We start from the raw sequence: 13,337 nt of genomic DNA, 5'->3' as shown, positions 1-13,337 counted from the left end.
GAGAGGGAGGACCTGCAAGCTGGGGAAAGGGAGCCGGGAGAGGTCAAAGGCAGGTTTGGTGGGAATGAGTTTGAGAATGAGATGCTCGGTTGGAAGGAGAACGCTGGCGCGGGAGGTGCTCAGTGAGGGAGACAGCCACGCTGTGTCCACGGCAGGAGGCTGCCCACAGGGGTGGGAGGTGGAGGCGCTGAAGTTCAGCTCCATCAAGGCGCCGTGAGGCGGGGCAGACTCCCGTGTCCCAGGAAGAGCACTTCTGAGAGTTGATCGGTACTAACAGAACAAAGGGCTCCGTGGTCAAACACGAGTTAGAAACATTCACGAACTGCAAGGCTTCTACAAATCTTTAAGATGCTTACAGGCCTTCAGAGAGGGCACCGTGTTCCCCACGTTTATTTGACCACTGCCTTCTCCTCATGTCCTTCCAGAAGCACCTCTAAGCCCACTGTTCCCGTGAACAGAGCTTCCCAAAGAGGGGTCCCTGGACCCCCAGCATCAGCAGCCGCTGGGAACCCATGAGCAATGCCAATCCTGGGGCCCCGCCCAGACCTGTCTAATCAGAAACTCAGGGTGGAGCCACGACTCTGTGCAAAGCCCTCCAGGCGATTCTCACGCGGATGTCCCTAACCACTGAGCTAGAGGCGCGCTGGAGAAGACGGTCATGCTCAGGCTTGGGAAGGCCCATCTGTGAAGAGTGGGTAAGGCATTCGCGTTAATGCTGAGGGCACACAGTGAGGCTGCAGGAGCTGAGACGGAGAGGAAAAAGGTGTCCGACAGTGCTGCGCAAAGGAAGATGCGAAGTTTACCACTAGCCTCGTTACAGTCACATCACAGTGCCAACGGGGTGGCGTGGGCTGGCCTGGTCCTTTGGGCTATTCACACCGTTAGGTCCCTCCGCTGGCCTGAGTCAAGAGCGGATGCTTTCCCAACATCCTTTGTCAAGCTGTTGGGGTGGGGGGAGAGGGAGAGAGAGAGAAATGGGCTTGACATTCATTTCCTGTTCTTTTCCCTTCTCCATCCTTTGGCAGCGTTGTGAGAAGTAGCGATGAGGCCAGAAGGTGGACAGCAGTGGGAAGAGGAGACGGTAGGTGGTATAGAAGCTCGTCATCAGCTCCTGAGGAACCCACACTGTGTGAAGTCTCTGTGCTCATCGTGTGGCCAAACAGGATCTGACTTTGAAAGCAATTCTTTGCTAAGAACTTGATAGATCGGTCAACTCAGAAACACTCGACCTACTTCCACAATAAATGGCTATGGCATTGACACACAGTTGTCAAAGGGTTAGTTTTCAAGGGTTAAAAAACGTATCTGCCCTGCTCCGTAGCAGAGTAATTCGGACACGAGTCTATCGCACAGTACAGTTTGCAGAAGGCCTGTCATGAGGAAGTCAGATCTGTGAATACTTTGCTGAACAAGGAAAAGTGGAGAGACTCTGGAAGAAATGTGGGTGCACACTTTCTGAAGTAAGATCTGAATCTCAGTCTAATCCTAAAGTACATTTTAAAAAACATGTTTTTATTGATTTTAGAGAGAGGAAGGGAGAGAGAAAGAAACATTGCTGGGAGAGAGCTACATCGATCGGCTGCCTCCCCTGCGCACCCCAATCTAGGTATGTGCCCTGACGGGGAACCGAACCGCAATCTTTCGGTGCAGGGGACCCAACCTTCAACCCACTGAGCCACCCTGGCCAGGGCTTAGGATGCATTTCGACTCAGAATTTTCTTTAACAGGAAAAAGAAACAAAGACCCTCGAACAGCTGTGTGTCGCTAAATGACCGAGCGCCCGAACGTGCGTTCGCTGGAAACCGTCTTAGTGTTCAATGCATTTAGACACCAGGACACACCAGAAATGGAAGAATAACACTGCCAAGATTTACACACAAGTTTAACTGGAAGAAAAAAAATAAAAGAAATGTCCCTGATGTTTTCAGATGGAAGTCTGTGGACCTTCATCCTGTCTTCGAGTCCCTCAGCCCCGGTTCAGGGCCCAGCCCCGGACATGGCGGCCAGGCCCCTGTGACTGCACTGGCCACGAACGCCTGTGACTATTCCTACTACATGGGGACCAGCTACCCTGGAGGCAGGTCGAGCAGGACCTGCTTTCCAACTGAGCACGCCCTGCAGTCCCCACAGTGGCCCACGTCTCAGAGGCCCCGGGGCTGTGACATCCCGTCTGCCAGCCGCCGAGGAGGGCTCCGTCCTGCAAACGTGCCCCGTGTAGGGCTGTCTGTCCGCCCAGCCTCGCTGGGGCGTCATGTGGGAAGCAGGCTCCCAGGCTGCGAGGCTCCAGGCCCTGAAGCTGCCCTCCGCCCCAGGTCTGGAAGGATGGCAGAGAGGCCCTCAGTCCGCACTGCGGGCACATCCCCTTCGCCCCTGGGAGTCCCCGGCGGGCTGGGCGCGGCCTCGTATGTGAGCGGAAGGCCAGGGGCAGCGAGCGAAGCACCTGACTCCCACCTCCTCCCTGAGTGACGCGTGATGACTCTCCGAAGAGGAAAGCTGTGAACGGGAGGGGAAGCAACCCCCATTCCTGAGGTCCGTTCACCGTTTCTGAAAATGGTTGAGGCTCTTCACACCAGGTGGGACCAAAGCAGGCTGAGAGTTGTGTGTACGGACAATAATACAATCATAAGTAATAACACAAGAATAAACTCTGTTTCACACACTCACAGCTGTACACCTGCGTTTGCCCCACCCTGTATCTAAGAGCCTTGACGTAAAATTTATTTACCTTATACAATTGCAACAGCCCCCCGAACCCCATGTCCTGTATTCTCCTTGGTCATCTCTCTTATCGCTAAGTCTCTGTGGCAGTTTTTGGGGCGGGGGGGGGCGCTCCATTTAGCACGTGAATAGAGCAGAGCCTTGACAGTCACCTGCCTGCCTGTGCTCCTTACAGAGTGGGGCAGCATAAATCATCTCTCTTCCGTTGACGAGACGGGAAAGTCACCGCTCCCACCGTGTGGGCGAGTAACCATGTGGCGCTCCCGGCACAAGGAAAGTGCATCAGGATGACCGGCTGTCGGTAACAGTGTTATTCGTAAGAGGCAGCAGTGCTGGGGGCTAAGAGCACAGACTGATGCCGGACCACACGCCCGGACCCCGGCTCTGTCCCTCATCAACACGTGGCCCTGGCACGTGAGCACATCTCCCTGGGCCTCGATTTCTTCATCTGGAAAGCGGGTCTCACAATAGAAGATACTACTGTAAAGTCCGTAAAGCCAGCCTGGCGCTGTCCTGAAGCGCTGCGCTGTGTTAGTCTCAACTCTCACCACACCCCGCCCGGCAGCTGCCATGATCTCTGTGCGTGCAGACCATGAACCAAGGTTTGGGGTCACACTTCTGACTGGGCCCACAGTTCCAAGCAACTGAAGACCAAGCTCATTCACTCCCCGAGAGGGCCCAGGTGGCCGTTAGCTGCCCAGGGCACTGCTCCGGCCCTGGCCCCCAGGCCTGCTAGCTGGTTCTCAGCTCTGCCAGCATTGCTTTCCAATGGGCACAGAGCGCACTCCTCCCAGAGCTCGTGGTGGCACCCGAGGCTGGCTGCCAGCTCCCCCCTGCGGATCTGCTCGGATCTGCTCCAGCGCAGGAAGCCAGGCCTCCACTTGGGGGGTGGGGGGGTGTCTGGGCTCTGGCAGGAAGTGGCTCTAACAGACCACAGCGGCTGCTTTCTCTCCTCACCCTGCCCTGCCCAGCCCCACAGGGCGGGTGTGTGTGTGGGGGGACTCCCAGGTGCAGGTTGGCCAGCTGCCCCCACCAGCCGCCCGTGACCCCCAGTGGTTCCTGCAGAGGAGGCGGGTGGGGTGGGTTTCACGTCGGCTCAGACTTCCGTTTGCAGGGGGGTGGGACGTGGGTGAGGAGCTAAAAGAGAAAGACCCAAGGCGACCGGAGGATCTGTGGGTGGGTGTGTGCCGCTGCCATCTGCTGGGGGGAGTGGGGACCGTCCTGTCCCGTGTTTCCCGGCTGCGTTCGAACCAAACGCACTGCCTCCCTGTGGGCTCAGAGCCCAGGTTTCCTCACATCACGGCTCTCACTGTCCAGGTTTTGGAAATGTCAGGACGGCCGTGTACAGCAGTGCCTTCGTGAGCGAGCCCAAGGTAAACGGACCTGGCTGGTGTGGCTCAGTGGTCGAGCATTGCCCTGCACACCAGGAGGTCACTGGTTCGTTCCGGTCAGGGCACAGGCCCCGGCTCGATCCCCAGCAGGGGGCGTGCAGGAGGCAGCTGATCAATGAGTCTCTCATCATTGATGTTTCTATCTCTCTCCCTCGCCCTTCCTCTCTAAAATCAATATAAAAAATTTTTTTAAAAAAAGGTAAACTGATGACACCTCTGAAGCAACGTCCCATGTGGCATCTCATGTTTCCCTCGATTACATTTGTTCGGTTCCCAAACATCTGATCTAATTAGTCAGGAAAAAGCCTTAACACCAGGCAAGGGAGTCTGGACGAACTCGGACCCTCCCGTCAATGGCGAGAAGTCCTTACGGGGAAGGGACATCCCCCCTGGCTTCACTCTGGAGTCCTCTGAAGTTCTGTGTCCAGGAATCCAACGGCGATGCGCTGAGTGAGCACTTACCCCGGGAGCCAGGCCCTGCGCCAGGAGCTGAGGAAGCACAGGGGAACCCACGCAGTCCCTGCCTACGATGCAACCGCTTACACCTCATCGACGCCTCAGAACAACCCTCACTCAGAGCCGTTATCTCACTTATAACGATCTCGTGTTATCATCTCATTTATGGTGCCTGTAATTGACAGTTCAGAAAACGGAAGCCTAGAGAGATTAGCAATTTACTTAAGACAGGACAGTTAGAAAGCGCTGCAGTGGGACCTGCATATGGGGCAGGCATTGGGGGGGAGGCATTGGGGGGGCAGGTGGAGGAGAGAAGGGCTGTGCTTTTCCCCCCCCCCGCTCCCCTCCATCCCCCCCACGTAGAGAGTCTGGTCTTCTGTTTCACACGGTCTCCGTGCACACACGTCGGCTGCGGGTTCCAGCAGAGAAAGCGCTCCGGCACAGTGAGTGCTGACGGCAGCGGGTGCTCTGGGAAGATCTATCAGGAAGCACATCCCTTCTTCTCACAAGCACTGAAATCTATCTGCTCAGCGGCCTCCTCAGCTCATAACTCTCCCGAAAGCAGCTGCGGCGCTGGCAGCAGGACCCCAGTTGTCAGTTCTCATCGGACGGGAAACAAATCCGAGTTTCTGTGAGCGACGTGTCCCTGTGAGTGAGCCACGCGCTGGGCAAGAGCTTGAGAACAACCAGAGGTCGGGCTGCAGCAATCCCAACCTGCTTTTTATTTTATTTTATTTTTTAAATATATTTTATTGATTCTTTACAGAGAGGGAGAGAAATAGAGAGTTAGAAACATCGATGAGAGAGAAACATCGATCAGCTGCCTCCTGCACATCTCCTACATGGGATGTGCCCGCAACCCAGGTACATGCCCTTGACCGGAATCGAACCTGGGACCTTTTAATCCGCAGACCGATGCTCTCTCCACTGAGCCAAACCGGTTTCGGCCCAACCTGCTTTTTAAAAAATAGACTTTTTATATTGACTTCAGAGAGGAAGTGAGGGAGAGGACTAGAGACATCAATGATGAGAGAGAATTATGGATCGGATGCCTCCTGCACACCCCACACTGAGGATGGAGCCCGCAACCCGGGCCTGTGCCCTGACAGGGAATCGAACCAAGACCTCCTGGTTCGCAGGTCGATGCTCAACCACTGAGCCACACCCGCTGGGCTCAACCAGCTTTTTCTTTCTTTCTCTCCCGGGATGGGAGTGGGATGCGGGTGCTGACGGGAGACCCCGGGCGGAGGGAGGGGAAGGAGGGAGGGGGGTAACTGGAAGCTGGTGGCGGAGGAGAAAAGCACGGTCCAGGTGCCTGTGGCAGGTGCTCACACAGCACCACTGCCCCGGGACCGGGAGTGTGGGCAGTGAGTAGAGGCGGGCAGGGCCTCTGGCTGCACCGCCGCTCCGCCACCAGCCTGGCCTTGGCTTCCCGGCAGGTCGCACACCTGTCTGACCCGTTCTTTCCCCTGGCAGAGGGGGTGCCTCTGTTGTTTGGGGCTCCGTGAGGTCATGCAGACTGGCCCACGCGCTGGCAGCAGGAGCCCAGCCCTCACCGAGTCCTCAGGGGCAGCGCCCTCGGGGCTGCCTGGGCTCCTGCTTGCACCCGGTTTCCGCACACACGCCTGGGGTTCCCCTCCACAGCCCACGGGGCAGGCGGCAGAGATGTGGTCCCCGTGTTTACAGCAGAGGCGGGTCCCCAGGGGACGTGGCCACAGTGACTCGGCTTTTCCACCCAGAGCCTGCGCTCAGGGCCGCCACCGAGGAACCACCCCATGGAGCTGAGGACGTGGCCCAGCCGCCTCCGCAGCGTGACGCTGACACTGGCTCCTGGGACTAACGGAAAGTGTGTTGCTCGTTTCTTGGAGGGAGCTCTGGCCCCAACTCTTCTGGAAGGAGAGCACCCAGGATGCAGGTGGTGCCCCCCAACTCTCAGGGAGGCCGCTCCGCGCGGACACTCCCTCCCCTCCCCCCCCCCCCCCCCCCCCCGGATCTGGTGCTGAGAGACACGGCCTGCCTGACGTAGGTTATTTTAAAACTCACCCATGGTTCATCAGCCAATGGTAACTGGGTGACGAATAGCACATTTATTGGGCAAAACACTCTTTCCTGGTAGTTGTGTGTGTCTGTGGCCCCAGACGCGAGGGGACGGGTTTTAGAGACGTAACAGCGATGGAAAGAAGAGACGAGGTATTAGAAACACCAAAAGCCATGTCCGCGGAAGGAAAGCAGGCGGCTGTTGCACCGAGACCACACTCGCCAAGGACCAGTCCAGAAGGTGAGAAACACACGAGGGAGACGCCCTGGAGTCGACGGTGAGGACGTGGAGCTCAGGCCACTCAGATCGGACCAAGCAAACTTGTCCGTGTTCAGGTCCTTAAAGGTTTTCCGTGAGTGACTTGCAGTAATTGTGCCAGTTACTTGTACGTCCGGGGCCTTTTAAAGAGCATGGTGAACTGTTCCTCCTCACAGTTACTGAGTACATGCTCACCACACTTCTGAGCACAACCAACGTGCACTCGAAGACACAGACTTGGCTTTGTTTCAGAAGGTAAAACACAGGCCTCGTCAAAAGGTGAGCTAAACGGAGCGGAGCTGGGGAAGGGAGACCTCACCGTGCAGCTCACAGAGGAGCAGGGAGCGTGCTGACACTGTGGGTGCCCCTCCCACGACTGGGGAGCCCTGGCCAGGTGGCCCAGGAGGTTGGAGTGTCGCCTAGTTCACCAAAAGGCTGAGGGTTCTATCCTTGGTTGGGGTGAGTACTGGAGGCAACCGGCGGATGTTGCTCTTGCATCAGTGTTTCTCTCCCTCCCTCTCTCTCTCTCTCAATCGATAAAAACATGTCCTTGGGTGAGGATTAAAAAAAAAAAAAAGAATGGCCATGGTTTCTCTTGTGAATTCAGTTACACAGGATGCGAATAAGGCTCCTCATTGGTATTCATTCTGGCGACGGGAGATGAAGGGAAAGGGACAGAATCTCCCCCCCGCCCCCGCCCCATCTTCAGAATCCTACTGTCCATGAGGCCGGTGTGTCAGAAATCTAGGTGGGCAGCCACTTGCCGTCTGTCTCTTCTTCTTTTTTTTTTTTAAAAATATTTTTTATTGATTTTTTACAGAGAGGAAGGGAGAGGGATAGAGAGTTAGAAACATCGATGAGAGAGAAACATCGATCAGCCGCCTCCTGCACACTCTTTACTGGGTATGTGCCCACAACCAAGGTACATGCCCTTGACTGGAATCGAACCCAGGACCCTTGAGTCCTCAGGCCGACGCTCTATCCACTGAGCCAAACCGGTCAGGGCCCGTCTCTCTCTCCTTGTTTGTTCCTAACCAATCCTGTGCTCTGCTCTGTCAATTTACCTTCTAAATGGCTCTCGCATTCTTCCATTCTTCCGCTCCCGGTGCCCCTACCCTAACCCCGGCTTCATCTTCTCTTGCCTGGATGACTAGACTAGCCTTCCAACAAAGGTCTCAGCAGGATGCTTCCATTCCTCTCGGTCCCTCCACTCACTGCCCACAGTGACACCTGAATCATCTTTTTTTTTTAAAAAAAAATATATATTTCTTTATTGACTTCAGAGAAGAAGGGAGGAGAGAGAGATAGAAACATCAATGATGAGAGAGAATCACTGATTGGCTGCCTCCTGCACACCCCCCACTGGGGAACGAGCCCGCAACCCAGGCATGTGCCCTTGGCCAGAATCGAACCTGGGACCCTTCAGTCCGCAGGCTGACACTCTATCCACTGAGCCAAGCCGGCTAGGGCCTGAATCATCTTTTTAAAACGCACATCTGGTCACGTCCCCGCTGCCCACCTCTCCACCCCCGGCCCACCCCCTCGCACCGCCAAGGCCAGTCCCTGCGGGCTGCTCTCTTCCCTGCTGCCCACCTCGCCCGCCCAGCTTGGCCAATGCTGTTTCCTCTTCCCTCTCCTGGGACTTCTCCCAGCTTCCTCCCTTCTTCTCCTGCCGATCACCTTTAATCTCATTGTGTAACACGTCCTCCCGAACCCCGACCCCAGTCTTGACCATCTCGTCCCTTTTTGGTTAATGTTACCCATCTCTGTGTTGTTCAACTGCCTTTATGAACATCTGCCTCCCTAGCTGAGCCGTAACCCCTGAGAGACTGGGGCCTGAATGTTGTCCTCACCACCGTGTCTCTGGTATCCAGCGTCTTGCATACAGCAGGCACGAACAAGTATTTGCTGACTGAATGAGTGAACTTAACAAATATTGGTTTGTTATTCTTGAAGGATAATCTCTGTGTGTGTGTGTGTGTGTGTGTGTGTGTACTATCTTCTCACACCAAACTCATCAGCAACCATAAGGCAATTTCCATCTAGGGCCGTTTTTTTGTGAATGAAAAGCCGGAGCACTATTACAGGGCCTAGGAAAATTGCATTGTGTCTCGCCTCTGTGTGAGTAAGCTGTTAGAACTCAGCACACAGGCTTGCATCTGAAAATGTCATTTTTCTTCCCAAGATGGTTCATTCGAAAGACAGAGAAAATAAAAGCTCCATTTGCTTGGGAAATCACATGTGTCAGTCCCCCAGGAGGTTCCGAAATGCAGTTTAAGATCCAACTAAGGAAAAGCCTTGGTGAACGGATGGTTCACAAACAAACAAACAAACACCCTTCGAATGACTCGAAAGCCACGAGCATTCAACACAGGTCTCAGCAGGAAGCGCCACCTCTCCGAACCAGAAAGCAGTCGCTCTGAGGTCAGAAACGTCAAGCAAGGAAGTATTTCTGCGAGCAGCTTCTTGCAAAACCTGGCGGCAGCTCCAAGTTTAACATTCAGGGAGTTCTCTGACACGATACCTCTTCCTCTGATTACTTTTACATCTCAAACAGATCGCTTGGATAAATGACTGCATGCCAACAGGTCCCTAATGCTACTCAACAAATGGAACAATGTATTTTCATCATCATTTAGTAGAAATCTTACGGCAGTGACCCTACCAGTACTGTACTCAGTACATTCTGTGCTGTAATTACTGCCTAGGCCCTAAAACAAGTATCTCACACCAGAGTGACCGGAACGGTCAGTAAATCTCTATTATTTCAATAAGTGTGAACCGAATTATCACTGCGCACCCCACTCCCCCTGCCACCCCCCCCCCCCCCCCCCCCCCACACACACACATAAGCCCTGGCCAAGCTCAACAGGAAAATCTTACAGCTGGAAGAGAGACCTCTAGCGTGTGGTGGAGAGCTCTGTACTGTGCTTCGGGCATAATTAACACGGCGCAGCCACTGCAGTCATTTTGACTACCGTGCTGGGAGACGCCGCTTTCGCTATTCACGCTCAATTCACTGCAAATTTCTTCTCAGCAAATGTCGGGTATTAGTGCTGCATTAGTTGCTCTCTTTTTATAAAGGTGAGGCCTGAACCAATGAAGTTTTCTCCATGATGCAAAGTTTTGCAATCCGGTGGTCACTTCTGCAGCCTCACTGGTGGACCGTAAACCCACTGTCCCCCTAGCAGTTGCTAACCCCGCCTTCCAGGCCCCACAGCAGGACCCCTGGGGGAGACCGGGCAGTGGGCGGGCAGTCTCCCCAGCACCAGGCCTCCTGTCCGCCAAATGCCACACACACACACACACACACACACACACACACACCCCAGGCACAGAGCGGCACACTGCCCACGGGCCAGGAGACGCATGAATCCGCTACCATTTCAAATGCACCAACGAGGTCAGCCGCTGGTTCCCACAGATCCCCTTCTGTGCTGCTAAGTCCTTGATGGGAACTCAGGCTGAATGAGTCATTCCGTGGCATCAGCCTCAGCCTTGAAAAATCCTTTATTTTCTCCTTTTCCACATTAAAACCAGAGTTGAGATACACACAGAAAATGTTCCTCTAAAACACACACGCATCCCCACCAAACAGGAGGTCTCTTAAGGAGTCTACCGCTGAGAAGGTAAAAGCATGTTGCTCATTTTTAATTTGCCGAAACAACCCAAGCATGCTCGGTGCCCTGAGGGGATTCGCAAATAAACTTGTATCTCTAGCTGCCAGCTTAGCTGATTGAAAACAGAAGGCAAACGTTCCTTAAAGAATGAGTATGTTCCACTGCTGTGTCTCTCCCAGTTCCACACACACACACACACACACACGCACACGCACACACACGCACACACACACAATCACGGATTTGCCTGCAAGCAGCCAGTCCTAGGATCCAAGAGACAATGTAGCATTTGTACCAAATCGCTCCTGCCCACCGCAGCGCCCTCCGGGCCGGGGCCACGGGCGTCCCGGACAGTCCCGCGTGGCTGTCCACGCACGAAGCCGACAGCCCGTCTCCAACTTCGCTAAGTTAGTTGGCTGCCGCCCCGCGGCTCCCGAAGCGCAGTCGCGGCGAGAACGCGGCGAGACCCGAACCCCGTGTCCAGGACCGAGCGAGCGGGGAGCACAAAGGCGGACAAAGCCGCGCGCCGGGAGGTGCGGGCCGGGCGGCCGCGCGCCCAGGTGAGGGGCCCAGCACCGCGCGTCCGGCCTCCTCTTCCCGGGGGCTTTGGGGGGCCGGCCGCACTCGGAAGGCGGGTTCGCCAGAGCGCCCCCCGCCCCGCGGACTGTCTCCTGCAGTCAGGTCCCTCTTGGGGACGCGAGAGGAAGCGCACGCCACGTTTCTAGAAAGAGGGCGGCGCGGGCGGCGGAGGGTCCGGAAGGAGCCACACGGCACCCCTCCCGCCCGCCTCGGCGCCCCCATCGCCCCCATCGCCGGCTCAGACGGCGGGACCTCGGCCGCCGGGAGGGGAGGGGAGGATGCGGGCTCCCGCCTGGGCGCTGCGGGCACCGCGCGCGGGGCGATCGCGGCCTCCCCCCAGCATCCCCGGTGGCGCCGCCGGCCTCCCCCCCCCCGCCCCCCCACGCCCCCGCCTCCCGGGGAGACGCGGATTCGGAGCACGTGCCGGGCCCTTTATCTGGGGAGGAGGCGGGAGGAGAGGCAGGAGAGCTTTTCAAAAATAAATGGAACGTTTGCCTCTGAAGGGGGGGAGCTGGGGAAGGGGGGGGCTGGGGAAGGGGGGGTGGGGGCTTTAAAGGCGCCGGCTGGGCGGAGGCGGGGAATCCGGATCCGCCCGGCCCGAGACGGACGCGGACAGCGATGGCCAGCGGCCGCCGCGCACAAAGGGGAGCGCGCGTCCGGCCCGGGCGCAGGGAACCCCCCGCGGCCCAGGGCGCTCGGCGGCCGCCATGGCGTCCTCCCCGGGGTCCCGGCGCCGCCGAGGCTGCCCGCGCGCGGGGGGCGGCGTCCCCTCCCGGGGGCCGCGGAGCCGGGCCCAGGACGGGGCTGGGGCCGCGGCGCTGGAGGCTCCCGGCCGGCCGATCGCGGGCGCCGAGCTCCGCGCGGGGAAGAAAGGGGCGCGCGCGGCCGGGCGAGGAGGAGGGAGCGCGGGGGACGCGGCTCGGCGGCCGCCGGGGCTGGCGCACGGGGGGCGGGCGGCGCTGGCACGGGCTCCGGCAGCCGCGCGGCTCCGCTCCGAGTTCCCCGGCCCCGAGCTCCGGAAGCCCGGCCCCCGCGCGCCCGCCCCCGGCCCCGGCCCGGGCCCCGCTCCAGCCGGGCCGCCGCGCCCGCTCCCCCCGCGGAGCAGGACCGGGAGGAGAGCCGAGGCCGAGGGCAGCCCGAGCCGCCGGCGCCGTCCGAGCGGGTCCCGAGCCGCCGCGCCGGGCGTGTGGAGCGAGCCGCGCTCTCGCCCATGCCTGGCACATGCGTAAAAGCGAGTTGCGCCCCAAGTCCCAGCCGTACCCTCCTTAGCAAATAATAACAAGCCCGAACCGTCAGATCTTACCTGAAACATTGAAGCACAAAGTCTCTCTCCAAGTCCCCTGTTCCTGTTCCTCTCCCCCCTTTTCCGATTTCTCTCCCAGCGATGTGCTCGGCTCGCCACACCAGAGAGAAATGCAGGAGCTTGGCGAAGGTAGACAGAACAAAATACAGAGAAGAGTTGCTCCGGGGCTTTTAAACCCCTCAAGGCAAGGATCAGGATACAATTAGCTCATGCCGCTACCTCCAGTCTACATCAATCTCCAAAATAAAACTTAAATCAGATTAACTGGTCACAGGGCAGACAATTGATCTCCTTCAAAAAATAAAGGTCTACACAAACGTATAGATAAATATACATGTAGGAAATTTTTTCCCCCGATTATTATTATTTTTTTGGTGGAAAAAACAGTCGTATTCCAGCCTCCAACTTGCGTTTTCCCCTCCTCTTGCACTGAAAAGCTGATTTTAATCGTTGTGATTAGTTTTGATGTAACGTTTCCGCGGGCGATTTCTGCAAATGGATGGAGTGTTTCTTTGCCAAAAGAGGGAAAAGCAGCAGATGATGATAATTATAAGGATTGTTGGTTGTTTCTTTTTATTTGTGTTGAGGGCTCGCTCTCCACTTTCTCAAGTTGACCTGACGTTGCTGTTACACGGAGGTCGGCAACTTGTTGAGGGGGCTCGCTGCCCTGTCTGGTCACAGGATAGGTGATAATTTGGCCATCCGGCAGCGCATTTTTGGTTCCTTTGGCGACATAACGCCCCAAATGACGTGGATAAAAATAAGCACAGGCAATCTGCTTTGCCCCAATCAAGTCTGAATCAGCGCCTGGGGGTGATACACAAACTCATTTCAAATGCTCAACCATGCAGAATTGCAAAAAGATTGAAGGAGTTACACTGCCCTTGTTTTTTTTTTTTTAAATAGCTAAATTAAAGAAAACAAAAACCTACATTAGGTGCAGCCAAGGACTTACAATTTAGGTTTATTTAATC

At 56.5% G+C, this 13,337-nt stretch overlaps 1 protein-coding gene across 1 annotated transcript in view; it reads right to left on the bottom strand.

Annotated features, from left to right (window-relative positions):
- The window catches only part of KCTD1 (potassium channel tetramerization domain containing 1), a 148,234-nt gene extending 135,831 nt beyond the window's left edge, over positions 1-12,403 (bottom strand). Inside the window, exon 1 of the mRNA XM_070421250.1 lies at positions 12,364-12,403. Within this exon, the coding sequence (XP_070277351.1) occupies positions 12,364-12,372 (9 nt within the window). The 5' untranslated portion in view covers positions 12,373-12,403. The remainder of the gene's footprint in view (positions 1-12,363) is intronic.
- Between the last annotated feature and the right edge of the window lie 934 nt (positions 12,404-13,337).

Source organism: Myotis yumanensis, unplaced genomic scaffold (genome assembly GCF_028538775.1).
Source record: "Myotis yumanensis isolate MYYU_CA2020_CCGP unplaced genomic scaffold, mMyoYum1.0.hap1 SCAF_7, whole genome shotgun sequence".
Taxonomy (NCBI): domain Eukaryota; kingdom Metazoa; phylum Chordata; class Mammalia; order Chiroptera; family Vespertilionidae; genus Myotis; species Myotis yumanensis.
This window is presented reverse-complemented; position numbering and strand designations above follow the sequence as displayed.